This window comes from Drosophila arizonae, chromosome 2 (assembly GCF_054131065.1).
Source record: "Drosophila arizonae isolate 15081-1271.41 chromosome 2, UAZ_ARI_1.0, whole genome shotgun sequence".
NCBI classification, from domain to species: Eukaryota; Metazoa; Arthropoda; class Insecta; order Diptera; family Drosophilidae; genus Drosophila; species Drosophila arizonae.
Genome location: NC_142922.1, coordinates 30,958,174 through 30,984,677, shown reverse-complemented (window position 1 = coordinate 30,984,677; position 26,504 = coordinate 30,958,174). Strand labels below are relative to the sequence as shown.

Below are 26,504 nucleotides of genomic sequence, written 5' to 3'. Positions count from 1 at the left end.
AAAAATTTATGTGTCATTTGTAAAGCTCCAGCTGCTGTTGCTGCTGTTCCTGCTTCTGCTGTTGCCGGCATCAAATAGTTCTCATAGCATATATATCCATTACAAATGGCCAGATATGGTATCTAATAAAAATGTTGAGTAAGCATGTGACATGCTTAAAGATTCTGCTTTGCTAATAAGGTTTAATTATACTCTCTCAGGTAGTTCATTGACCTGAAATTGGTCTAACATTTAAAGAAATCAAATTGGATTTTTATTCAATCTTTAGGATAATATTGAATTGTTTGTTTGGAAATTTCATATAAGGAATAGAAATAAATATAAATAAATATTACTGATCAATACTTATGATTATAAGTGGTATTAAATAAGGATGAGGTTTCGATTTAAATGCTTAAAGTGCTGCCTTAGTTATATGACTCAATATTTTTTAAAGAAGATACAGGGTATGCACTCTTCGAACACTCTTTCGTTTGTTTTGGTTTTTGAAACAGATAAAAATTCAATTGTACCTTTATTTATGAAATACTAAGTTCATTTAACTAATTAGTATCATTTAGCATTTAGTATAAATTATTTGGCTATTTGTGAAAAGCATCTTCAAATTTCTTGAAAACGATAAATATCGATAATCGCTTCTAGATTGATCACTGGCTAAATATGTTCCTTCTTTATTAGAGACAATTTAGTTAAATTTCAATTTAGGATCTCGCACAGAAGATTCTGATCGCAGGGTATGAGCACGTCGGACAGTCCCTCTAGATGTTTATGTTTCTTGTTGTGTTTTGTTATGAATGCAGGCAAAACAAATACTTAAGATTTAAACAATTTGGTGTTTCCGGCAGCGCCTGAAAACTTTTGTTGGTTTGGTCCGAAAGCTTTACACCCCTCCAGGCGGCGATTGACCTCAGTTCCCACCCCACACACACACACACAAACATACACTTGCAACTACACACCCAGAGAGATATACAAATGCCAAAGCTTTCCTTAATTAAATGGAACAAAATGTGAAAAGCTACAGAAAAGCTTTCTGCCGAGTTAGTCAATCGGTGTCCGACCGAAACGAAAGATCTCCGCAACCGCTAAGCAAAACGAAACTAGAATAGAACGTTTTAAATAATTAAGGAATTGAATTTAATTAAGAGATAGAATATTTATACTCATTAGATTCTCGACAACAGCTGAAATATTTTTGAACGAAACAAAATATTGAAAGGCTACTTGTAACGAGCTCCGCGAAGAAAGCAAAGCAAATCGCAACGAATTGTGTGAAAAGTCGAAAGATGATTTATTGAAACAATTACAATTTCAGCATATGTATATTGAAAGTGAATATATACTACATTTGTATATTTGTTTCCACTAGTCCGCGGCGCGTTCTATACTAAAATAAGCCGTGGTATAGATATTGACGTCATTGCGAAATACACTGTGAGAAACACCAGAGACCGACAAGTAAATAAACATTTGTGCGTGTTTTTTTATGTTACGAAACTTTCGAGGAGTGGGAGCAACAATTTCTTTATGTTAATTACGAGATGCCAGCCAAGGCAAAGCCCAAATCAAAAAGAAACTGTTTGTTCTAGTTAATAGATATCCAAGGTTTTCAACATTAATGGTGCGTATATATATGTATTTATTTATATATATGTAAATTTTTGTGTGTTTATGTGTACGGTCTGCAATGAATCAGCATTATAATTATCTATAGATACATATTGTACAAGTATTTTAACGACTCATCATTTCGAAATCTTTTGCTCATGTTGGACAGCAAAGTTGTTTTCAAATTTTAAAAAATTGTGCACTAATTTTGGTTATACCCTGTATTCAGTACGGATCGAGTAACTTATACTATAGCTCTGGTCATTTGCTTATAATATATATTACTTATTAAAGTGTACATTTATATATTTTTATAAAAACTTAAATATTATTATGATCTTGAAAAGTAATTTACAGAAAGTGTCTTACGCCATTCACCAAATACCAATTTTTATTTGTTAATATATATTTGCTAAAGAATAATCCGTTAACGGATAATATATAAATACCATAGATCTCTTGGATAGATATATACTTATATTATTTTTTACGTATATTTCATAGCTAACATTTCAAGACCAGAAAGTTTCTTAAGCCATTTGCTGGGTATATTGAGGATGCGCATACCCCAGCAGGGCAATTTTACTTGTCCATGGTGAGAGCTGTTGTAGGCGGCCTGACTTGCCTTTCGATGTTGATGTCACCATGTCGTGTGTTTCAACCCGAATAACACTTCATTCATCTATTCGCACATTTTTAATTAGATTAAACATTTAATTAATTTACTTTATTATTCAACCAGAAGTTACTTAAGCAATATGCAATTCAGACTCAGCCTTATCGACTATATATATTTATAGTACCCAGTATATGTACAAAGTATATAAAGCTTATGTAGATCGATGGCCTTGATAAAGATGATCATTTAATATTTTATTCGAGAGCGTGTGCCTTATGAACCGCTCTCAATCTGCTCTATATATATACTATATATTCTTTATATATATTTATACTTGTGTATCGTTAGCATTAAGCGGATGCATGAACAATGTAAAGAATTTTGTGCGGTGCTCCATTTGCCCCATCATAAAATACAATTCTCATGTGCGTGGTACAGCAACGCCCCACCGGGTGGCTCTACATACGATATATCATGTTCAGAGGCGCGCCGCTTGACGTCATTTTAGATGTAGTCAGAGCTTACTTAGTAACGCTAACTAGTCTGTTTAGCTGGTGTGCTGTTAGCTACGTGCCACATGCCGCATGCCGCATGCCACTAGCCCCAACAATAGTGTGGCACTTACCATATCACTTGCTGTATAAATCAATAAAAGGGGTCTAAACTTGTTGATAGAACACATAACAACATAACAACAAAGTGGAAGAACAAGAGAGAACGTTGCGGTCGGACGCAACCGACTGCTTGATACTTGTTTACGTTTCAGGCATGGTAGACTGAATGAATGTACTATTTATGTTTTCCGATTCGAGTACACCTCTAATTTACGACTAATTATGGGATGGTTTCTGATTCCGACGCTTCCAGTGGACGCATTTATAATTATACTCAATTACAAAGTGCAATGAGTACATTAGTTCCGTCCGTCTTGCTGTCTGCCTGTTCGTACGTAAATGCGTAGCACTAGCAAAGGTCTTATTTGTTTATATTTATGTTTATGTCTGAGCTATAGCCATGGAGTTTTTCCCTGTTTGTCATATTCAAAGAGGATATAACTTTTATTTTTCCCGATTTTTGCATGTCCCAAATGGACCATGCTTTTTAATCCTAATCTAGAAATATACAAATATATTTAAAGTCTCGATCTCTCATAGGTAGAATCGATATACTCTTTATATGTGTAAAGAACGAGTATTTTCCTACTAAGCAAACAACACAAGGCGCTTAGAAGTAAACGAACGCTGAAGAAGCCTCTCAAGTATTTTTCCAATTTGCTTGCAGATAAATCCTAAATGGTACTCAGCGGGTGCAGAATTGATCAATATATAGATGCCATATATTGCCATGGGTCGAGGAGACTTTCCGTAGGTCGGACCACACCGTATATGCAGCATATACATTATAGATACATATATTAGAATATATTTATTGAAAAAAAAAAAAAGAAATTAAACGACGGCTATATTTTTGTATGAAGTTTACACAGAAATAAAACCGAAAAAATGGCTGAAAATCAAATAATAACGACCTCTAGCAAAGGGTTAAATGAGAGAAACGCACACATCCTGTCGCCCCACAATGGGGCGGTGCGTAAACAGGAGTACGAGAGGAAATCCAATGAGAACCAGAGCTTCCAAGAAGACTTGGTCAAAAACAAACTAAAGAGAAAGAAGAAGCTGAGCGCATCGCTCACCTCCGTTGGGGACGCCGTCAACCAGGAGAAACGCACACGCATCGAGGGCATCAATTTGAATATTAAGCCCCGTTACAAGGACACCAACGGCACACACGAGTCGGGCGCCGCGAGGCCCCCAGCAGCCAGGCCGACTCCCAAAGTGGAGCGGCCCATCATCATAGGTGGCGTCAATGTGCTTTCAGCAGCGCCGCAGCGCTTCAAGCGCAAACTTCAAGAGAATGTGGACACAATACAAAAGCTGAACGCACTCGCCGAGCAGCTGCGTTTGGAAGTGAATGAGGTAGCTACATAGTATAGCAAATAATTAGCTGCGCTATTTAGTTTTTATTTCCACTTTCAGCTAAAGTCCAGCCTGATAACAGAGCGCGGTGCTGTGCGCGCCCTAAGGTACGTAACGCCCCGACTATTGACTCGGATGACACAAGCTACTTTCTTTGTTTCCACACAATTATTTCCATATATTTAGTACTGTCAGCAGAGAAAACTTAGACATGATTCTTTATTAGTTCATTTTTAAGACTCTGCTCTGATCAGACATATTCATAGAAATGATTGATGAAGATTCTCTTTCAACTATTTTAAAGGAAGGATTACGTGGAAGGCATATTAAAGATGGCTCTTATGTAGACCGAAAGGAATAGAGAGAGTGAAAAAAGGCAGATAGGCAGATGAGAAACAGATAGACAGAGAGAGAGAGAGAGAGAGAGAGCGAGAGAAAGGTAGAGAGCGAGCGAGAGAATGTCGAGAGATAGAGAGAGTGAGGCAGATGAAGAGAGAGAGAGAGAGAGAGAGCAAGAGAGAGAATGCGAGAGGGAGTGAAAGAAGGAGAGAGTATGTGAAAGAGAGGGTGAAAGAAGAAAATTTAAAGAGGGAGAGAAAGATAGAAATGGAGAGAAGAGACAGATGGATAGGAAAACAGTGATTGTGAGAGTAAGAAAGAATGACAGCAAAATTAAGATAGCGCGATAGAGACAGAGATAGAGGCAGTCAGAGAGAGAGAGAGAGAAAGTAAGTAAGAAATAAAGGAATAAAGGAAGAAATAAAAATAGACAGAACGAGAGTGATATGATAAAACCATTATACCCTGATTTCCCATTTTCAATGGGTTCGGGGTATAAAAAGGAGAACAGACAAAGAAAGAAAGTTGTATAGAGTAAAGCGGAAGAGTCAGCCCAAGTACTTAATTTCACTTTCGGCTCGCTTACAGGGCACAGAACGATGCCGACAGCCGAAAATGGCGAAACGAAGTAAAGAAGCTGCAACAGACTCTGGAGACAGCCAGAAAATCATCAAGTGGAACAAAGAAACCCAACGAGCCGGCCTCCGCTGAGGCTGGCAGTAGCCTTGTGGCCGCCGATGGCCTAATCAACTATGAAATCCAAAGACTGACTAATGAAATTGCCATGCTAAAGGAAGCAAACAAATCCAAAGAGGAGAAAACCCAGGTACATATCTCCCATATATATATGCATGTTTATATTGTATGTATAGAGCTTATATGCATGCCGTTGTCTAGCGATTGCGCTTTGCTTTGGCCCAGTTATGTTGCAGCAACTCCCATAAGTGTATCAAGACCGCCAGAGCCAGGCCAACGCCCCACAGAAAGAATACGGCGTGAAAGTGCTCCAGTTTGAGAACGACCGGATCGTCGCTGTTGTTGTGCCGCCGATTGTTTTGCACCTTGGTGCCAGACTTAATGAAGGCTGTGCTCATAATACGATCCCAATAGCGCTCGAAGCCGAACTCGTGTGCCCCGCGAATGAGCTGATTGATAAAGCCCAAATAGGGCGACCCATAGGGAACCGTGTAGACCCCGTGGAAGGGCACCAGGCAGCTGTCCATGAGGTGAAATAACGGTCGTCCGAGATGCATGTGCTGCCTGGCATTCACCTGAAACGAGGCAATGTGATACTTCTCCAAATAGGCATACGACTGGTCGTTGTGATTGAAGTGGTTGAGCAGCTCCGTATCGGGTACCTCCTGCATCAGTTCTCTAATCCTCGCCTCGTGCTCGCGACCATTGCTCAGGAACTGGCGTATGTGCTTCATGTGACGCGATCGTATGAGTATCTTGTACGACGAAGCGGCTAGCTCACTCAGGTCATTGATGTCCGGCATCGACTTCCGATAGACCATAATGCTGGTCAAATTGCCCCGAAAAGCGGTGCTAATCAGCATTCCAAAGTATAGCCAAAAGATGAGGAACATGCTGACACAACTGTTGCGCGGCACATGTGCCAAGGGCTGCGCCAAGGTGGAGGAGAACAGGTCCAGGGCCCCTCCTTGGCCAAAGCGACGTTTGTCTAGAAGTGCGTTTGATGTATAAGACAGTCATACTAGACTAGACTAGAACGGAATCACTGACTAGAAAATAGCTCAAATGTAGGCTGTGCAGAAGGAAATTCCTGTAAGGGCAAATTTTTTAAAGGGAGTTGCTGGGGAGTTGGAGCTGGAGTTGACGAACTTAAAAGAAGAAAATAAGAATGATGAGATATAGAAGAGAGAAGACAAGGAAATTGCTGTGTGGGGAATAGGCGAATACAAGAAAATTTTCCCGTTAAGGGGATTTCATGGGAAGGAATTGTGGACAAGAAAGTAGTTAAGAAAGAAAGTAGGGGGGAAAAGAAGAGAGTTACAGAGTAGGGAGCAGGTAAAAAGAATGGGAATTTCCTTATTCTGAGGAAAATTAAAAAAAAATAAAGGTGTTGGGAATTATTGATAGAAGAATTACTGATAGGGGAATTTCTGATATGAAGAGCAGGGAAAATCAAAGTCGAAAAAACGAGAAGATATTTCACTCACACCGTCCGTGCCTAGGTAGGGATGAGGTGGAAAAAAACAACAGCTGGCAAAAGAGATAGGAGAGCAGCACGGAGATGCCTATGGCCAGCCAAACCCAGCCTCCAAAGGAGCGGAATATGTTCCAGAATAATAGTTCCGCCTTGGCTTTGGGTACGATTACGCAGAGATCGTCTCGATTGTGCGCGATGGTCGGTTCGATGCTGTTTTTGAAGGTTTTCGGTGCCAGGAAACGGATATTCATAGCCACGTCATCGAACTCGTTGGCTATCTCCTTGGAGCATATATCCGTACTCCGGTTGTAGAACAACGGGCGTGTGATTATTCTGGTCGCATTCAAACGCTTAGCTATGTAGCTGGCCAGCAGTCCATCGGAGCCCATGAGCTTGCCCTTCCGGCCGTAAATAGCACGCACATCGTCCATGTAGAGGCACATACGCAGCGGCTTGCGATGCATATTCGGGATGCTCTTTGGGAACAACTGCTGCAGGGTTGGCGACTGGTTCTGGCTGAGGTCCACGGGCAGCAGAAAGTCATCCGTGAAGGGATTGTAGCGATAGATATGGAGTCGCTCATCCCGGTAGAATATTATAACAATGTTCAACAGCCAAATGCTCCAGAATTGACGGAAGCTCGCGCGCATCCAGCCTAAGGAGAGATTCTCTGCATTCCGCACGAGCAGCAGAACATGGGACAGATGCTTGGCCGCGGACTTCTTGTTGATCAGGGATAACTTTAGGGGCTGCGATATGTCCTTGATTATCATGACCATGTACATCAATATGCCGTCATCTTTGACTGCCTCGAGCGGAACTGATTTCTTCCTGTTGGCGAAATTTCAATTTACATAATACTTATAATGAGTGAAAGATAAATATTTTCTATATATATTTTTATTCTTATTTTAAAGTTGGTAATATTCCAATGAATACCAGACCAGAAATATTATAATATTATAATATTGTGAATAAATTTCTCGAGAGTCGCGAAAATAAGAAACAAAGCAAACTGAGAAGCGGCAGTAGTTTATAGGGTTAATCAAGTCGTTTATAATTTATTTTGACTTTGAACGACACGAGCAGCATATTTAATCTTGAAACTAAGCTATTGAATGATTCCGAATTTCAGACGTTTGCTTTGTGGATTCACCTTTTTATGTTTATATGAGATAGACCATTTTTTTTTTAGAGTAGTACTACTTTCTATATAGCTTTAAAAATGGGTGCGATTACTGTGACGGTTCACTGATTAAACTTGTTTAGTATACCTGATAGATATATAGGAAGTATCGCATTTGGTGACCTCGCGCAGTATTTCGCCGGAATGATCGTGTGTCGTTTGATTTTCAAAGTACACGAAGAGCACCTTGATGCGGGCACGACAGAGAATTTTGCCAACCTCTACCATAAGATTCGAGTCCTCATCCCAGGGCAATAAGAGTGGATTCGCAGCGGCATTTAGCTGGAGTATTCCCTCCAGAAAGAGGAGCAGGACAGTCAACGAGTGGAGCGTAGCTGCCATTGTGAACTAGTGCGAAAATTTGGGGCACACATCCTTGCTTTTATAGCAGCCAGGTGTAATTTAATTAATGCTTCGCCTGTCTGACAGCCAACAAATATTGTTTTGTTTCTTGTTTTTTGTTTGCTTGGATTACATTGTTTGCTATATGTCACGTTTCGCTAATGGAAAGTGCGACTAAGTGCAACTAACAGCATGCCAAATGAGCTTTTTGTTTTAGTTCTTTTGATGTTCGATAAGCTGGTTGCACATTCGAAAATATATGTACAGTTATGGCAGAGAAATAACATAAATACACGGCATACGTGACGATTTCTTGCAGATCATTGGGCAAGCTGATAGACGAAAGGCAGCTGATATGCGCCAATTGAAAACTGCATATGAAAACCGATTGACTCAGTTACAAAAGTCAGCCAAAATTGAAATAACACGTTTGGTAAGTTACGCACAGACGGCTCTGGCGAGAAATTTGGAAGCCAAACGCAGTACGTCGATGCCGTCGAAGCGGAGGGGCAACTTTTTATACCCTACCCCTGAAGCAGGGTATATGATATCTTTGCTTGAGATGAATGCAATAGGCAGAAAGGGAAAGGCTTATATTATTTATATATTCCTCAACTGCCGATTATATACACGTTAAAAATATTTGAGACAGGGTATATGGTATTTGATTGAGATGCAAGCAGTAAGGGCAATAGAGGCTATAGAGTTATATTTGATTGCTATCTGACTTGAATCAACATCTGTATTCAACATACTGCTGTCTGTTTATCTATTCGTCCGCTGCACGAATCCCTGAAACACTCATACATAGTAGAGGCAGCAATAGAGAGAAAGGTGTTTAAAATAATTATAAAAGCTTAACTTCTCTCATGATTATATGTATCTTTACTTTTTCATTAAATATATATGTATACTGAAGAGCTTTGAAGTTAATTGAATATATAATTTATTTCCTGGGAAAACAAAATTTTAGAAAGAGTTCAAGGTATCTGCCAGTCGGACACAGCCGACCAGAGCAGTCTTTCTTGTTTATTATATCTCTTTCATACCCATACTTTATACATATATATCCAGTATATACATATATAACGAAGTATTTGCGTTGAAGTCTCGATGTTAAATGTGTGTTTAACTTCTGTCTCCCCTGTGTGTTATTGCAGCTAGAGGAAATCAAAACCAAAGAACGTAATATAGGACAACTGAAGAAGGATTTGCAGACACTGCAAAATGGCAAGAAACAATGTGAAGCCAAAACGAAACCCAAAACGAACGAATCAAGCCAAAAGCTTAAGAAGCCAACTACGAAAACAACAACTAAAACAACAACAACTGCAACAGCAGACACAATAACAATAGCAACTGCAAATGCTAAAAACGAAACAGACATCAAAGATACTCTACTACCAAATCCCCTACACCAGGCTCAAGTTACAACTGAGGTGAGTTGGTAACGAAAATTTCACATTTTAGGGTTGTCAACCTACATGACCGTATGATTCGTCATATATTTAATTTATATTTAATATGTATTTTGATATTTAAATATTCATATTTTGTATAATTATATATCATTCTGTTCACATAAGAAGAGAAAGGTTTTTATCAAGGTAGCTGCGCTGCTTCACTAAGTCTTTAAATATGCAAATATTGAACAACATTCATATGAGAATTTTGGGCATATTTCTCAACACTGGTGCAGAATTTTCAGAATTATGAGTTGTTTACCAACACTTATGAGATACTCCAGCTGGTGCAAGTAAAACTTTTGTTCTTACCAGTCAAAAAGACGTAAGAAACTTTACTCGATTTACTAGAAAGCGCGATAGTAAACGTAAAACAGATTAATCCCCATTTCATCGTCGCCAAATTCGGTTTATTGCATGTGACAGCTTGAAACAAGCTTAATTATATTGGCTCGTGAAATTGGATTACACTGAAAGTAAGACTGCCCCACACAACTGGATCTATAAGAGTCTCTCTTGACAGCATTTTTATTATACATAGGTACAAACTCTCAAGTGTTATTGCTATTTTAGTCAAGTGTCATTTGACCTCTTGTGGTTAAGTCCAGGTACTTGAACTTGGTGCGAAATAAAAACACTTTCAGTGAAACATAGCCGGGTTAAATGTTAAGATCTACCTGGAGATAACTTTGTAAAGCTACATATATGCATTTGTATCTGTATTTGTATGTGTATCATTTTTTCTGCTCTCGGTTATGCGCGATTGGCATGATCTATGATATAATTTTGCGTTAGTTATGAGAACGGCCGAAGACAACAATCGCCGTCTCGCGATAAAAACCTGCTACGCGGCTGAAACGTGAGACCGATAAAAAATCAAGAGTACTCAAGTGAGTAATACCTGGCTAAGAGATACCCTGATGAAACGAAGCTTTAGGCATTCCAGCTTATAGTCGTATACATGACGGATTACTCTTGTTCAACTCGAATCGCCTATTGATTCTGGTCAAGAATATAGTTGCCTTAATATACCTTCTGTCATGCTTTCGTCTGCCTGAGGCATTAGTTTCTGATCAATCAATATACCCTGCTCATACATTTCCAATGAATTCAGGGTGTAAAGACGAAAAAACGCACGACAAACACGCTGCAAGCAACTGCATTGCAGCGCAAGTGTTGCAAGTCGATCAAACAAGAGAGCGAGCAGCAGAGCGTGCGGGAGGCGAAGCAAAAGAGAGCGTAAAACAAAAGCCGGTTTTGCACTAACAGACACACACACACACACACACGCATGTAGAGAGCGAAAGAAAAATAAGCATAAACCACGAAACCAACAACAAAAGCAACAGCAACAGCTGCAGTCGCACTCACTCACACTCACTTTCTCTTACCTGAGAGAGATGAGAGCGCTAACGTTATGCCGCTACGCCGCTCTGCCGTTGCGACGCGCCGCTGCTCGCCTAAGCCTAAGCCGCCAGCAAGCGAGGCGTCAGCGTCGGCGTCAACTTCAGCTTCAGTTCAGTTTCGTTTTAGTACGCAGGCAACGCAGGTGCGCATGGCCCGTTTTCCAGTGCGTCGTCGCTCTCGTCCGTCGCCATTCGCGCAGCGCAGCCAAGTGTCAAGTGTACTGAGTATTTATTTATGTTTTGACGTTGGAGTCGGAGTCGGAGTTGGAGTTGGAGTCATCTAAAAATACCACAGCCCATGCAAAGCAAATGAAATCAAAAATAAAATTATTCTACTGTCAAATGTGGACGCGACGCGTGTGCTCGTTTTCCATTGTCAATAATTAGGTGAAATTTGTTTGGCCTTTTCCAAAGTGCCGCAAAATGTGAAAGAGTAAATCAAGTGCATTGTGTTTGTGGCTGTGTTTGCGCGCCGAAATCGAACACAATAAATACACATGCCCATACATACATATATGTATATTTATACACATAAAACACCTTCTGTACATCATTGAACATACACACACACACATACAACAATCATTGGATCTGTGTTGCTGTTGCTGTTGCTATTGCTTTGAACCTTTGAATCGCTCAACAAAACATTGTACATATTTACAGTTTGTCTTTCACTTTTTCCCATTGTTTTGCAAAACTGTTAAGTTTAACGCACTATGGGCCCCATGCGGGCAATGGATGGGAGGGGGCAGTTGGGAACTGGGGAGGTAGGGAGCACTCATAATTTCACCAAATTTGCAGCACAGTTTAACTAAAGCAAAACAAGAAATAAGAAAGAAAAACAAGAAGAAAAACACTGGGAAAAATTAATTGTCTATGCAGTGTTCCGTTTCGTTTCGTTCCACTGATTGAATTCAATTTTACAGTTCATTAATCGCGCCCGCCTGCTATTGCTCTTGTTTTATTAATGCCATCTTCTTCTTCTCGATTTGCGCTATCGAAGCATGTCGAAGCCTGAGATTTGCATTTGATTAACAGTTTAACAGTTCTTTGGGCAGTTGTCAGGCAGGCTTTCCGCCAGCTGGATCAATCAATTTGCATAGGCTAAGTGCAGCCGCAGCAGCAACTACAGCGCCAAGATGTCATCTGGCAACAGCATCAATATGCGTCTGTGTGTGTGTGCGTATGTATGAGTATGTGTATGTGTCTGAGTGTCTGAGTGGGGAGTGTGTGCACACCACCAATTGGGGTCAGTGAAAATCTTTTAAATGTTAACGCTATTTTAAATACGATACACACACTCTCACACAGACAGCCAGACAGACAGACACACAGAAAGACTGCAAAAAATTGCCGAGGCCATCTTCAGCATCATCGTCAAACGACAGTAAAAGCGTAGCCCCCCTCCGAAAAATGAAGCTGTAATGCTAATGATCATCACGATGATGATGATGTTGCTAAAAAATAAACAAAAACAAGCTTACAAGGCATCCAAGTTTCCAATATGCAAAGTAACTACAATATATATTAGAAAATAAACGGGGTGTGTGAAATGTGAACCATATGCAAATCTCTGTGAATTGCCGTTTTTCAGCCCATTTTTAAAGTGATTTGTTTCTTCTTCTTCTACATTTGGCAAAAGTGTTTTGGTCTATAAATTTGCGTGTTTTTATTATAGTGAAAATAACGGTGGTGAAATCAATTTTGTGAGACAATGTTGTAAATCGCATCAGATACGTAATTTTGTCAAAATGAATAACCAAATCAATCGAACAATGGATTACTTTTACGAGTGTCGAGATGTGAAGGTAAACACACAATCAAATACAAACCAAATATCATTCAAATTTATTCTGCTAAGTGTTAAACTCAAAGTCTATGAAGAATAAATCCTAAATGTCCGACCACTGTCCCATTGTTCGGCATTGCTCATGCATTCATTCATCCACTCATGCTCATTACGCATACAATAGATGGGGGATATGATGAATGCGAAGAGAGGTTTCACGATTTGCGTATAGATAGACTGGCACTATGCGAACAGATGAGAAATCAATGTTTGCGTTTCCTCACTTGGCTTTAAAGCAATTCGGTTGCCCAATTTGTTAGATCATTTTTGTCGTATTCTATGTCTATTCCAATACATTCACATTCTATATATATATTTGAATGCGTGAATTATTTGCAATATATTTATGTAGTATATATATATATATATATATATATATATATATGTATATCCATAAATATATTGCAAATAAATAATTCACGCATATATGAATGCGTTCAGAATTCTGATTTACATTATTTGCAAAATAATTTTTGGCAACATCTACTTTTAGTCTTATATCTCTTATGCTCTGCGTGCGTTTTGTGTGATCTTAAGCATTTTCATGTTGTAGAGGTTCTAGAGAAATTTGAAAGATGTTCTCAGATATACTCTGGTTCGATAAACTGTAATAGTTAATCAGCGAATCGGAACATGCCTAGAGGTATCTTAAACTTTTCATGTTCATTTGAGGAAATATTTTATCTATTACCATCACGAAGCATGAATTACGGAGTTTTTGCAGAATTTTAGATAAGCTTTACTCATTACCTTCTTGGAATTAAAGTTAGCATATATAGCCTTGGATGACTATTTATAGTTCTTGTTAGATTTAATTAAATCTACCTTTGCATATAGGTATATGCTTTCTATGATTTTGTTTGATTGACCTGCATATCTGAACTCTGTTAAATGCCTTTCTCTAATTAAATTTTTGCGGCAATAATTTCATTTATTATGAATTTATACAAATTATATAAACATTATATATATATGTATCTGTATATCAGATAGATTTGTACACTTTAACGAGCTACTTCACATTTCTATTTCGGATTAAAGGCTAACAATCCGAAAGCTTGGCATGTGATTAATAATAATTTGACGTCCATTCGTCAAGCGAGCGCGGGAGAAATTGTAAATGTTTTTCGAGTTTGTTTTTTGAATGAAACAGAAGACCACTTAAACATTGGGATTAACCGCAGGCGGAACGGCCTATCAATACAATTAATGAGCATCATGTCAACAGATCTTCCCAGTGTCCATTCATTAGTTCAATTAGCTTGTTGTAAGGTTGGTTTTTGGTTACGGCGATCGAGTGGAAACTGATAAACAATATAATTCATTAGCGCATATAAAACTTTCGCTTTCGCAAGATCAAATCAAAGCAATGGCTATATACAGATGTACGTATGTTTCTTGTGCAGACAAACCTGTCTTACAATGCCAAATGCAAATACGTACATAAATAACTTATCAGACATATGAGAGTCCATATACATATATATGCATGTGTTCGGATATAAAGCATCGCTGGAACTGCAGCTCTTGACACGTAATCGTTCGACGGAACGGGGGGTTCGAACCCGGAACGCTACCAAAAACTGCATTCGATCGAATGAAACCTGTCCGCTCTGTGGCAGAAAGGAAAATCTTTCACACCAACAATCACTGCCGCAACGGCCCCTTGTGGCTTGTGCAAACAGACGAACAACAAACAAACAAACAACACAACTGACGTCGAGACAAACAATACACACACACAAACACACACAACTGACACACAAGACTCTCTCAACAACAAACATGGGCAGTCCAAGCCGCAAGACGACCAAACACTTGTGCATTGCCTTGCAGCACCGAGTCTACAAAAAACTATACACATGCTTGCTCAGAAAAAGTCTGCGCTTGCTACCCTTTCCCAAAAGCAATTATTGAATCAATCATTGATTATTTGATGTGAGCTTGGTGGCTGCTTTTACTATTTTTGCAATACCCATCTATTCAAGAAGGGAAGAGATGCTCATTACATTAGAGAGAGATAGATATTGAGAGAGATAGAGAGAGAAGAATGAGTCAGAGAGTGAGAGCTCTGTTGTGAGTAAGCAAATGTTATGATGGAGAGACAGACATATATATATATAGAGAGAGAGAGAGAGAGAGAGAGAGAGAGAGAGAGAGAGAGAGAGAGCTACTATCCGCCTCGATCGTGCTAGACTTTATGACTGGGAGGTCACATCGCTTGATGTGAAGAAACTCGTGAAAGTATGAAGCTGTGATGTGGGCGTGTGTTGATGCGCTGATGAAGTTCGTTCTAGATATACCATCTACATATGTGCTGCATGGTAGACATGGGACTTAGGGGAATATTTTAGGTTATATTTAGAATACATATTTAGAAAGATGTATGCAATATATAGACTGTCGCTTTGTTATTCATTTATAAAACTAGAAGTAATGAAGATGATAAATGATAATGATAATGATAATAATGATAAACTTAGAGTATGGAATGAGCTTTTATGGCCCTTTAAGATTACTTGAGTGCCGATATTCTGATAGAGGTCTCTCTAGCGGTGAGTCTGAAGCAATTGCTTAATTTGCTCGGCACGTTGGTGCGACTGGGCTCGTTCGTTAACTTGTGCCGTTACGCAAAATGTTCTTTTGGAATCAATTCAAGAAATTACCATAACGGTTAGCCCATCGCCGATCATTTCAATTTTGAGCCGAGTGTCGAGACAAGAGTCAGCGCGACGTGCAGGCATTCAGGCGCGACTCTACTTGGGGGCCTGGAACTTCGGGGCCTGTTTAGGTATTCATGGCTCTTTCAACGGCCCAATGGGTCGGTCTGTTGTGAAACAACAATGCGATATGCGAGGCGATTGGTCATTGCACTGCGCTCTGCTGTTTTCATACCCTGAACCCACTGAAAGTGTGTAGGCACTGCATTATCTTATTGAAAGAGTCAGAATGCGATGTGGGCTGAATTCATAAAGCAATTATATTCTTGAACAGGACTAAAGGGAGAGTGGATCAGCAGGAAACTGATATATCATTACATATGTACATAAATTGTTCTTCCTTGATCATATATAAAGCCTTCCACAAATTGATGAAAACCCGTGTAAAAAATAGATAACCTTTTTTCATACTTCGACCAAACAAAATTGTTTCTTCTCATTGCTTGAAAGCGGGTTCAGGGTATCTCACAGTCGTATACTGTCACTAGTTGCAGTTTTTGGGTGTAGCCCACCTCATTTCACAATTGATTAATGATTTCACTGTGGCGCATACCCACTCCCAATTGAGCTCTGCAAATTAGCATAATGCCCGGCTATATGCGTATAACATGACCATAATCGGTGTTATATAAAAATCAATTTGATATGAAAGTGAGAGATAGACAGAAATAGACATACACCCATACATATAAACATATACCACACTCCGCATTGGAAAATTGATATGAAATTGGGCGTGTTTGATTCGAAAGTGACTTCAAATTTTTTTTATTACTTTTGTGGGGTCAATTAGCCTGTCCGAGCGAATAGTATTGTATATTTATATATGTATGCATGCTGGGGCTCTCTAGGAGTCGGGCTCTTTGCTTTTGCTTTGGCCAACACGATTCGTGACCGTGAAATTCGTGACATGCTCCAAAGATAAACAGTGAATGGTGTATACGAATATATAGTGTATGTATTTATATATATATACATATATAGTCATTATATATGTATTTATATAGCGTGATTGTGCACCAAATGTTTGGCTATAAAAGTGCCTAAATATGCGTGTAGCTGCTGATTTCAAGGAATCACGATATACACTCATACACACACATACATTCAGTTGTAATGGATAGCTATATAAACACACGGACACAGTCACATACATAGGTACAACTGTAAAATATAGTTGCTTGGAGAGGTACAGTGGGCTGTAGCAAAAACAAATAAATAAAGCAAATAGTTGTAAATTTGTAAATTCATCAATTTAATTTCAACAACCGATAAACTGCATTCATGGTTTAAAAAAAATGTAAAATATTTAAAATTTTGCTGAAGCAGTCCAAAGTATATTCGTTTTGCAGTTATCCCCAAGGTTTTGGAAGATTTGTCTAATTTGTCCCTCGTCAAATAGGTGTTTAATTACATCTTTTGATATATCTACAAAATATGCCGTTTCTTATAACTAAGTAGAAGTTGCTATCGAGAAAGATTTAACCACTATAATACCCACGATAATATATTCCATATATATTCCTTAAATATATTTTATATACTATACGTATACAAGTCTCTTTAAGTAAAGAAAATTTTCTTCAAAATTTAATACAATTCGTTAAACGCACAGAAGCAAGAATCATGATAATGGAAGCACATTAGCAATTGAGGTAAAAACTATTTGTTAAAATTATTTGGTTGATGTCCAAAGCCGAATAGTTTACAATCCAATCCTTTGAAGAGCAGCGACAGACTTTTGTCTGTCTGTGCCTATTTTTATGCTGCTTGCCCCGAACAATACGCTGGGCATAACAATAAGTTCTAGATGTGCTTGGGTCTGGTCTGTCCGAGTGTTCTATAGATCTCTTGCCTTCGGCATCGTTCTTGGAGGGGTCAACGACCTGCTGTTGGCGTTTAAATGTATCAAGCTGTAAACCTTCTATAACAATGAATTGGCAATTTCGTTTCATATTTCGGGGGCACGAAATCAAGTGATAACTGTATGCGATGACAGCAACATGTTGCACGCTTCTCATACTCGTTCGCAAAATGAAATGAGGGTATATTGGTGCTGTAGATAAGCCCATTTTTAACGGCTCCATTGAAACTAGAGACTTATGGTATTGAAACTATAGAGCGCGGCAAATCGCGAGAATTTTATCTTTAGGTTACTTCCGGTTGGTTCTACAGATTGCAGATTTGCTTCGGGTATAGTGAATCTTAAAAAACCGTCATCCATAGTTTAGTGGCAGGGAGTGGTAAATATAAGTTGATATGTTCTTGAGGTCGTGGACGAGTATTATGTCAAAAGTCTCGCCCGACTAAAACATTCTCTTATACAATATTTATTCTTATTAACTGGAGCATCTTTTAGAAAGACGGCATCTCATTTTCCCTTTCCATTCATATTCGTCTCTTTAGATAACCCAACTCAAGAATATTGAGCTAATCAATAACACGAAGAATGCGCATAAATCAAAGCCCGAGATGCGTACAACAAAAACAACAAATCAACAACAAATGCAACAGCAACAGATGAGTCATCAACAAATCATGACTGGAAAGGGAACCACGACAACGACAACAACAACATGGATGGAAACGCTGCCCCCAAAGGCAGCAACAATGGAATACAGAACAAAGGTGAGAAAATGTCAAGCTCAATTAAATACAAATTTATAAATCCCCAGCCAGAGACGAAAAATGAATTGATCCACAATTAGATACAAATAAAAATTTCTTTCTTCTCAAATTGTATTCCTTTTTTTTAACTTAGAGTTTTATTCATAATCCACCTGTGAGTGTAAATTTGTAAGCATATTATTCAATTTAAAACCAAAATTTTTGGTAATTGACTTTAAGTAGTTTCCAAGGTGGAATGAAGAGTTTGTTTTCATTATTATTATTCTTTTTTTGCCTAAGTAATTTATTTATTTAGTATTCAATATCAAAGATATTTAATATATTTAATTCAATTAAAGATGTTTAGGTAAAGGTATTGCGACACCGGCCCTGGGAAAGAGTTGAGAAATCAATAGATTTTTTGTATATTACATTGAAATATTTCTCTGATTGCATTTTGCAGGATCACAACTCGGATACGGACTCAGCCTTGTCTTCGGCGCCGCCCTCGATCAGTCCACAGCCGCCGTCCAGTGGCGCCGACAGCGGCGTCATGTGGCAAGCAGTGAGTACCTTGGCAGCTGCCTCAGATGCTTATCTATTTGCAGATTGCACATAGACACATACAGATATTAAATGTCAATGCCTTACAGCTGCAGGACTTGGACAAGTTGCAAAAGGAAGTCGAGATCTACCACAAGGAAAACGAGCGTCTGCAGACCGAATTGCAGCTGATCAAACAGGAATTGCTAACAGCTGAGAAGGCCGCGCTGTCGGCTAGCAATAATCACACGCATATCAATGAGCTTCTGCAACGGATCAAGGACATGGAGGAGGAGCAACTGCAGCTAAATGCGGAGGCCAACGAGCTGCGCGAACAGAATGAACTGCTCGAGTTTCGCATACTCGAACTAGAGGATGATAAGGTAAACAGAAAAGGAAAACAAATAGAGAAATAGTCCTATAAAGGATATCAGATATATATATAATTAACTGGGAAGATCAGGAATCAATGAATAATCTGTGATATAAGATTAATAAGTATATTTAAAATAAGTGAGCTAATCAGCTTGATATAGATAGAGATTTTGAAGGCATTTAATGTATTTAATTTCTGGGAAAATTTATCTATTGATAGCTTTTATGGAAGTTGTGTTAGAAAATATACTAAAAAGCGCTGTAAACAGCCTGTAGGAATGCAATTTGAGGAAAACTCTATATATATACAGTACATACATATGTATTATATATCTAGTACATCAAATATTATATGTAATCAAAATTGTATCCAATGTGATATACATGATAACGTCTCTTAACCAGATCCAAATATTATATCAGAAAGCACTCGAAAGAGCAACTCGAGTATGCCGAACGAGTTTATTGAATGCATTAAAAAACACTCAGAAGCCAGTTTACGCAAAACTCACTCGAACACTCACAGTGACTCAAAAGACTGCACGAGTTTTATGAATGAATTGAGTGAGCATTGAGAGAGTGTGTGTGCGTGTGTGTGAGTGTGTTTATGTCTCTCAGCTACAGCTGCTGGTTGAGCGACTTCAGCAGCTAGCTTCGTGCCTTAACAATGGTTTAGTTTTGTTTGGCGTCTTATAGAGTGCGGAAATTATTTTGATTAACGGACAACAGACAACGGACAACGGTAATTGCGATTAAAAACTGGATACATTTTTACTAGAGCAAACACATTTATTGTAATTGTGATAATGATAATAATGACAATAACAATGAGCATTCGCATGATAATAACTATGATGGGATTTTTATATAAACCAAAAGCGAGTGCAGCAATTGGCGAGTGTTGACCAAACGTTAAGATTGATTGCCTTATATGCACGCAGCTCAACTATCCAATAAATACAAGTATTTATATTTTTGATTTCTTTACGAGTTGAGAAACAACTTGAAGCCCACATCAGTTGCCTAAAAGGCTATGATGAGATGCTTTATTTTGCGTTTTTCATTTTTGGCAAAGTTCAAAATTGCTGTTGTCTTTGTTTGTTTGTATAAGGGTCTGCTCTTCAGGCATGTGTCAAACATTATTTGTGAATATATATGCATAGATATATAGTAGGTATATAGAGTCCACATTACTCACGACTTTGTTACACACCTTCTTTCGGGTTTTGTGTATTGTTGCTTTGAATTTCTAGAGCCGAACGCCAGAGCTGCGAAGCCGTTCAGCTTGAAAATCTAATTCGTTTGCTTAATTGCAATAACAAAAGCTAATTACTCTATATGTACATATATAAATATAAGTATATATACTTAAACGGCAGCTTAGTTAGTGAGTAGGTTTGCCAGTAAAGTGAAAATAACTTCAGAAGCATCGTTAATCAGTGGTGCATTAAGCGAATGCTAATTGAAGCCGTTGCTCGCATTACAGTTAAAACAATTTTCAGAGTCCACTATGAGATTGTCGAAATTTCACCTTTATTTACAATTTCTAGAAAACTATTTCAAGAAATATACAAAAGAAATCATAATTTATGAACCGAATATTACATTATTGGATAATAACAAATGATACAAAATATCCAAATTTGTGCACAACAAAAAAGTATAAAAATAAATAAATAAAAATGAGTTTGAAAATAACTAATATGATTTATAAATATTGAACGATAATAAAATAAATATATCAAGATATAATAAAATTAAAGAAATAATATTTGATAAATGTTTTGAAAACGTACTAAAATCATTTTTATTAATTAAATGATACAAATATAATAAATAAATATTAAAATGTCAAAAAATAATCAAATGACAAATATAAAATTTAGTAAATAAAAAATTGTAAAATTAATTTCAGAATGAACTAAAATTATACATATAAGTTGAATAATAATAAAAAATATTAAGTTAAATAATTGATATTTGAAAAGTGAAGGCAATTAAATTTATTAAAGTGTTTTAGCTAAAATTCTTTGTTATTGCAGCAGCTTGAAATGATTATATAACAAAGAGAGTCTAGTCTGTAAGCACGTTAGGTAGTCTGAAGCTATTTAGAGCAACACAGCTGTATAAACAAATCCATTTTGCACGCTTAAACGAGTAATCCAGGTGTGCATTACACGCTCAGGGCTCCTTTTAAAGTGATTTCTGTCTGCATGACTCATTCGCGTAGTGACAAACACAAAACATAGATTGGACTCGATTTGTATTTCGCTCAAAGGTTTACGTTGAACTGTTCCATGTGACACACTCAAGTCCCAAGCAGCTGAGAACGAGAAATGTTTAGAAGTAATAGAGGATTGTTGATTTAGGAATAACAGAAATATTAACGATATGATTGCTATTGATATTGCTGTAAATAATACAAATTTGTTTATATTTATTACTATTTATATAATATACAATCATAGCAGAGATTAAAATTATATATATTATTATTTACTTTACCTTTAAGTAAAATAGTATACTAATTATCCACAAGAATCATTCGATCAAGTTTCATTCTCATATGATTCTCTTCCATTATTCCCAGATGGATGGCACATGTGCGGATCATTGCCAGCGCCTGGAGAGTTTATTACGCAAGACCTCGCAGCAATTGGAGGAGAAGGACAAGCGCTGCTTGCAACAGTTGCTGCTGTGCGTGCAGCAGCTTGATCTAGATGCGGTCGTGGAGCAGGAGAGCTGGCAGTCAACGGTGCGTATATACTCTAAACGAAGGTGTGTCTGCCTGTGTCGGTGTGTGTGTGTTTAGATGTAGTCAGAAGTCAGTCAGTAGTTAGGAATTTTTTGATTTTGAGTGATCGAGATTTATATTTTGACCCCAGCAGAGGCAGACAGTTTTTTAATCCTTAAGAAAATCAATAACCACACATAAACTTTCTATAACATAAATTCAAGTGCGGCTTCTTGCTCTTGCAGACGAAGGCGGAACCACGGACGAGGCACAGTCGGATCGTAGCCACCGTCCAGCCGTACAGCAACAGTGCCACTCCCACAGCTCCGGCGACGCCCAGCAAGCAGCTACACAGATTGCAGAACAGCAGCCTCAGCGAAAGCGGCGTCTTTGTCGAATGCGATCTCTCGACAGCGTCCTCAATCGCGGAACACCCTCACCTGCAGTACTATCAGGAGCGGCTCATCCAGCTGGAGAGCAAGCTGCTCGTCTATGAGAGCAGCGGCGAGACTCAGGCCAAACACTTAGCGGAGCGCCTGCAGCGCGAGCTGCAGCTGAACAAGCAGGTGAAGGAGCTGAGCGAGCGCGTGGAGCAGCTTCTCGAGCAGAACGCTCTGCTGGACGAGGCGAAGTGCGAGTTCGAGGAAGCCGAGAACGATACACGCTTCCATTTGCAGCGCAACGAGGAGGAGCTCGAAATACTGCGACAACGTAACGTGGAGCTAGAGTTTAGCAAAGACGCGTTGGCCGCCAAATACCGGGACTGCCGCGCCGAGTGCCTAATCCTGCGCGACGATCTGTGTGCAGCCGAGAGGCAGCTGGAGCACTTGCAGGCGGAGCGACAACGGGTGAAGCAACAGTTGGAGAGTTTGAATCGTTCACTGCCTCTGCTGCTCTTCTACCGACTGCTGCAGCTGGCTAGGATTAGCGGTGGTGGTAGCACCAGCATGGGCAATGAGCAGTCTCTGCCAGAGCGGGCGACCGCTGGTGCCGGCCCATCGGGCTGCGGGCCCTGCCCGTCCAGTAAAGTCAATCAGATGATCAAAAAGAACTGCAACAAGATGATGATGAATAATAATAACAGCAACAATAACAACAATAACAACAATAACATTTGCAACAGCACGAATGCCCCGATGGATGCTGCTGCCGCACGTGAGATTAGCTATCTTAAGGAAGAGGTCAAGACTTTGCGTTGTTCCCTCAACGCGCTAAATACGCAACACTACGAGGCCATGGAGACCGCCGACTCGCACTGGGTCGATCTGGAGCGCGAATATAAAGCGAGAGAGGAGGCTTACCGTACCAAAGAGATGTGCTTGAAGCAGAAGATCAGCCAGCTGCAAGATTGCCTGCGCGATGACTCGCGCGCTGCTGCTGAGAAGATACAGCAGCTGGAGGAAGCGGAGCTTGGGCTGAAGACGTGCCTGGTGCGCCTAACCAAGGAGCATCGGGACCTGATGGAGCAGAAGCTGGCGCTGGAAAAGGAGGTCGACAGTCATGCCGCAGACGCGGAGAAGCAACAGCCGCTGGCCAATGAGCTGGAAAGCGAGAGACGACGTTGTCAAACCCTGGCCGAGGATCTGAACTTTGCCAAGAAGCTGCACCAGAGCATGGAGGAGCAGCTGAAAGCGGAAACGGATTGCCTGCGCCAGCAGATCTACGACCTAAAGAAGAACCTCATGCACCTCGAGGTGACCAATGGGGAGCTCAGGGAGGAGGTGAATACGCTTGAATCCAAAATCGCTGAAATGGAGCAGCAGCTGAAGGCGAGCTCGGAGCACGTCTGCTGTCTGGAGGATGAGCTGCGTACCAAGGATGAGCTGATCCAGCGCATGGAAAAGAAGCTTGGAGTCTGCCCCGAGGGCTCTAGCCTAGCCCACGAGCTCTTCGACAGCCCCATGAAGCGTGGAGAGATCGACAATTTGGAGGCGGCCAGTCAAGGTCTTGGTTGTGCTCTAAGAGATTTGGAGGTGGGTGACGTTCTTCTTATTTTCAATTGATACAAAGATGAGCTGACTTTGCATTTTCTTTTCTTTCCCCCCATTCCCTCTGTAGCGCCGAGAGCGCGAGCTACCCACGCACAAGGACTTTCAGACCATCGCCTGCACTGTGAAGCAGCTGGCGGACACTATTCTCCACGCCCAGAAGCCGGTGAGTGAATGTCAATGTCCGGACGATGAGCCCCTGCCTCCGCCGAAAATATGCAAAACCTTTGAAGTTACAATTGTTGACGTAGAAAACGCTGAAAATGAGTCAGAGTCTAAGCCAAAACCGTCCGGTAAAAAGCCGGGCCAGGATTTAAGGCGTAGCAGTAAGGCCAGTATAAGCAGTCGAGCCAGTCGAGGCAGTCGAGCCAGTTATGGCAGTCGAGGCAGTAGACCCAGTAGGCCCAGTTTACCCGGTTTCCGCGATTCACGGCGCACAGAGGGGGGCGGTCTGTCAATTGGGGACTGCCTTAGTCTTGCCCGCGTTGACGAGCCGCCAAAGCAAGAACCAAGTGAGAAGCCCAACAAAGTGTGCCAGTTGGACAAAGGCAAGAATCCGATGAATGTATTTAGGGAGCGGAAGCATCTGCTTCACAAGCGAAAGCAGTGCAAGCGCTTCAATAGTCGCTACCAGTTTCATAGTCGCGTGCGACGCTGCGGCGCCACGTGTCGTCCAATTTACATGGATGTCGGCGAGACGAATTCCCTTTGCAGTTTCCATTCGGCTGCCTCTGCCCATACGGCACACTCGGATCGATCCCGGCATACGACACGCACACAGTACGTGAAGGTGGTCGATAGCGAGTGGGATCGTGCCCAACTGAATACCTTGGTGCAGACGGAGCCCGTCGGGCGGCACAGTCGGGTGGTACAGGTGGCGCCCTCGATATGCGACGAGCAGTTGCAGACGGACAGCTGTAGCACCCAGGACTGTGGCATCCAGGCAGATAACGTCGGGGTGGAAGCGCGCCTGTTGCTGCTGCCGAGCCGAACGCGGGCATTCCTGCTGCTGCTGCAGGAGTGCATCAAGTGTGAGAGCGACAGCGACAGGTTCAGGGCGCGGGTGCTGCAGCTGTGGGAGGGCAGCGAGGAGTTCCGCGAGCACATCGAGCTCTTGCAGAATCTCTGCACTGACCAGGCGCAGGCAGCCCATCTCTATGAGAGCTACGACGTATTTGTCGCGGTGCTGGGCTGCGTGCGTGCCCTGAAATTCGCCCTGAAGCCCGGCAATTCGCGCTTGCTGCAGCAGCTGGAGGAGCGCATTAATGAGCGCTTGATCAATTTTCACAACCACAAAGTGGAATCGGAGTTCTATTGCACTATCTACTATCCGGTGGAACGGCACAACACCTTGAATTTTGGCGAGGAAATGTGATTAGCAAATTCATCGGACCTATCGCCAGCTGTACCTAGGCTTAGCTGGCGGTGCGAGTTTTTTTTCTGACCTTAATCGTTCAGTTGACTGTTTTTTTTTTGTACAAAAACTGGGATTAGACTTCATTATATAGTATCATTGTATTCTCTAAATTGTGTGTGCATGTTTGACTAAGGCAATAAAAAAGCAAAGTAAAAAAATTAAAAACAAAATCAAACAAAATTTCAACCCACCATGGATGACATCTTTCATGACTGTCGCAGTGAGAGTGACTGCGATCGCGAGTGTGCACATAAGGCGGGCATATTGAAGGCCTGCCAAGGCGACTTTCCGCAGGAGGAGCCTCAGCAACGCAAGGCGCCCATGGACATGCGGAGCATCATAAGACGCGCCGCACAAAATACGCAAATATTGCTGCGCGGCCTGGGCGTTCACTCCGAGTGCACCGAGATCGAGGAGCCGCCGTCTACATGCAAGTTCTTTTATCCCGCAACGCTCGAGATAAGCGCGCGAGTGCACACGGAGCCTTCATGCGGCGTGCCCCCGCATTGCCAGTGCATACTGCGCGGCAGTCCGGTCACTCTCAGTCTCCCCATGGAGCTGGATCCACACAGCGGCCAGGTCAAGGTCAACATATTTAAGCCGGCACCGAATACATTGGCTCATCCCTGCGAATGCGCTGCTGTTAGCCCTGTTGGGGGCGGGGGCGGGGGCGGTTGCGTGGGAGCGGGAGCGGGCGCAGGCGCTGGGGACAGGCGGGCTTGTGGCCAACCTCAAAATTGTATGCGCCGGCAATCGTATCGTTACGGAACCGCCCGGAAGGCCGTGAGGAGAGTACGTTGGGATGCATAGGCAGCTCAGTATTTGCCGTGAAACGCCGTCAAGTAGCAGCTGCTTACACCCAATTAGAGCGGGCGCTGGGGCATTCAGCTTGGGAAAGTGAAGGAGAAAACAACATGTGCAGTTGCTCACTGGAACTGAGGGAAGCGCCGTATTTGTCAACCATGAAAACGAGTAACGATGTCATATGATTGTCTGCAAACGAGTGATGTGAACATGCGTGTGTCTTTACTTTCGAATTTCTCATCTGTGGATACTAAGTTTTGGATAGTGCTAATATTTGAACTGATTTTGATAGAATAAAAAGTGAAATAAAAGAAATGTCTATATTTGAAAGTCGAGGTATAGTAGGCAGCGGCAT

At 40.7% G+C, this 26,504-nt stretch overlaps 3 protein-coding genes across 3 annotated transcripts; 2 read left to right on the top strand and 1 right to left on the bottom strand.

The window, feature by feature from the left end:
- The first annotated feature begins 1,033 nt into the window (after positions 1-1,033).
- Pif1A (PFTAIRE-interacting factor 1A) lies at positions 1,034-25,470 on the top strand. The gene is made up of 12 exons (XM_018010607.2): positions 1,034-1,621; positions 3,509-4,203; positions 4,264-4,310; positions 5,131-5,368; positions 8,563-8,676; positions 9,404-9,682; positions 18,088-18,309; positions 18,752-18,853; positions 18,942-19,214; positions 21,797-21,961; positions 22,186-23,913; positions 23,999-25,470. Exons 2-12 carry the CDS (start codon positions 3,730-3,732, stop codon positions 25,301-25,303), a joined length of 4,947 nt encoding a protein of 1,648 aa, XP_017866096.2. The 5' UTR covers positions 1,034-1,621; positions 3,509-3,729; the 3' UTR covers positions 25,304-25,470.
- Ir85a (Ionotropic receptor 85a) lies at positions 3,652-8,371 on the bottom strand. The gene is made up of 3 exons (XM_089462718.1): positions 7,990-8,371; positions 6,726-7,546; positions 3,652-6,226 (listed from the first exon to the last, which is right to left on the bottom strand). The coding sequence occupies exons 1-3, from the start codon at positions 8,241-8,243 to the stop codon at positions 5,436-5,438; spliced, it is 1,866 nt and encodes a 621-aa protein (XP_089318844.1). The 5' UTR covers positions 8,244-8,371; the 3' UTR covers positions 3,652-5,435.
- Positions 25,471-25,537: 67 nt separating the features above from the next.
- On the top strand, positions 25,538-26,464 carry LOC108615954 (uncharacterized). Its single transcript, XM_018010831.2, has one exon. The coding sequence runs from the start codon at positions 25,538-25,540 to the stop codon at positions 26,153-26,155; it is 618 nt and encodes a 205-aa protein (XP_017866320.1). The 3' UTR covers positions 26,156-26,464.
- Positions 26,465-26,504: the final 40 nt, after the last annotated feature.

Bases quoted from the DNA above. Each gene is read 5' to 3' on its own strand.
- Ir85a (XM_089462718.1), bottom strand. From the start codon at position 8,243: ATGGCAGCTACGCTCCACTCGTTGACTGTCCTGCTCCTCTTTCTGGAG. The intron at 7,547-7,989 runs GTATACTAAACA...TTTCGCCAACAG, and splicing joins ACTTCCTATATATCTATCAG to GAAGAAATCAGTTCCGCTCG. The intron at 6,227-6,725 runs GTGAGTGAAATA...ACGCACTTCTAG, and splicing joins CCTACCTAGGCACGGACGGT to ACAAACGTCGCTTTGGCCAA.
- LOC108615954 (XM_018010831.2), top strand. From the start codon at position 25,538: ATGGATGACATCTTTCATGACTGTCGCAGTGAGAGTGACTGCGATCGC.
- Pif1A (XM_018010607.2), top strand. From the start codon at position 3,730: ATGGCTGAAAATCAAATAATAACGACCTCTAGCAAAGGGTTAAATGAG. The intron at 4,311-5,130 runs GTACGTAACGCC...GCTCGCTTACAG, and splicing joins GGTGCTGTGCGCGCCCTAAG to GGCACAGAACGATGCCGACA. The intron at 19,215-21,796 runs GTAAACAGAAAA...CATTATTCCCAG, and splicing joins TCGAACTAGAGGATGATAAG to ATGGATGGCACATGTGCGGA.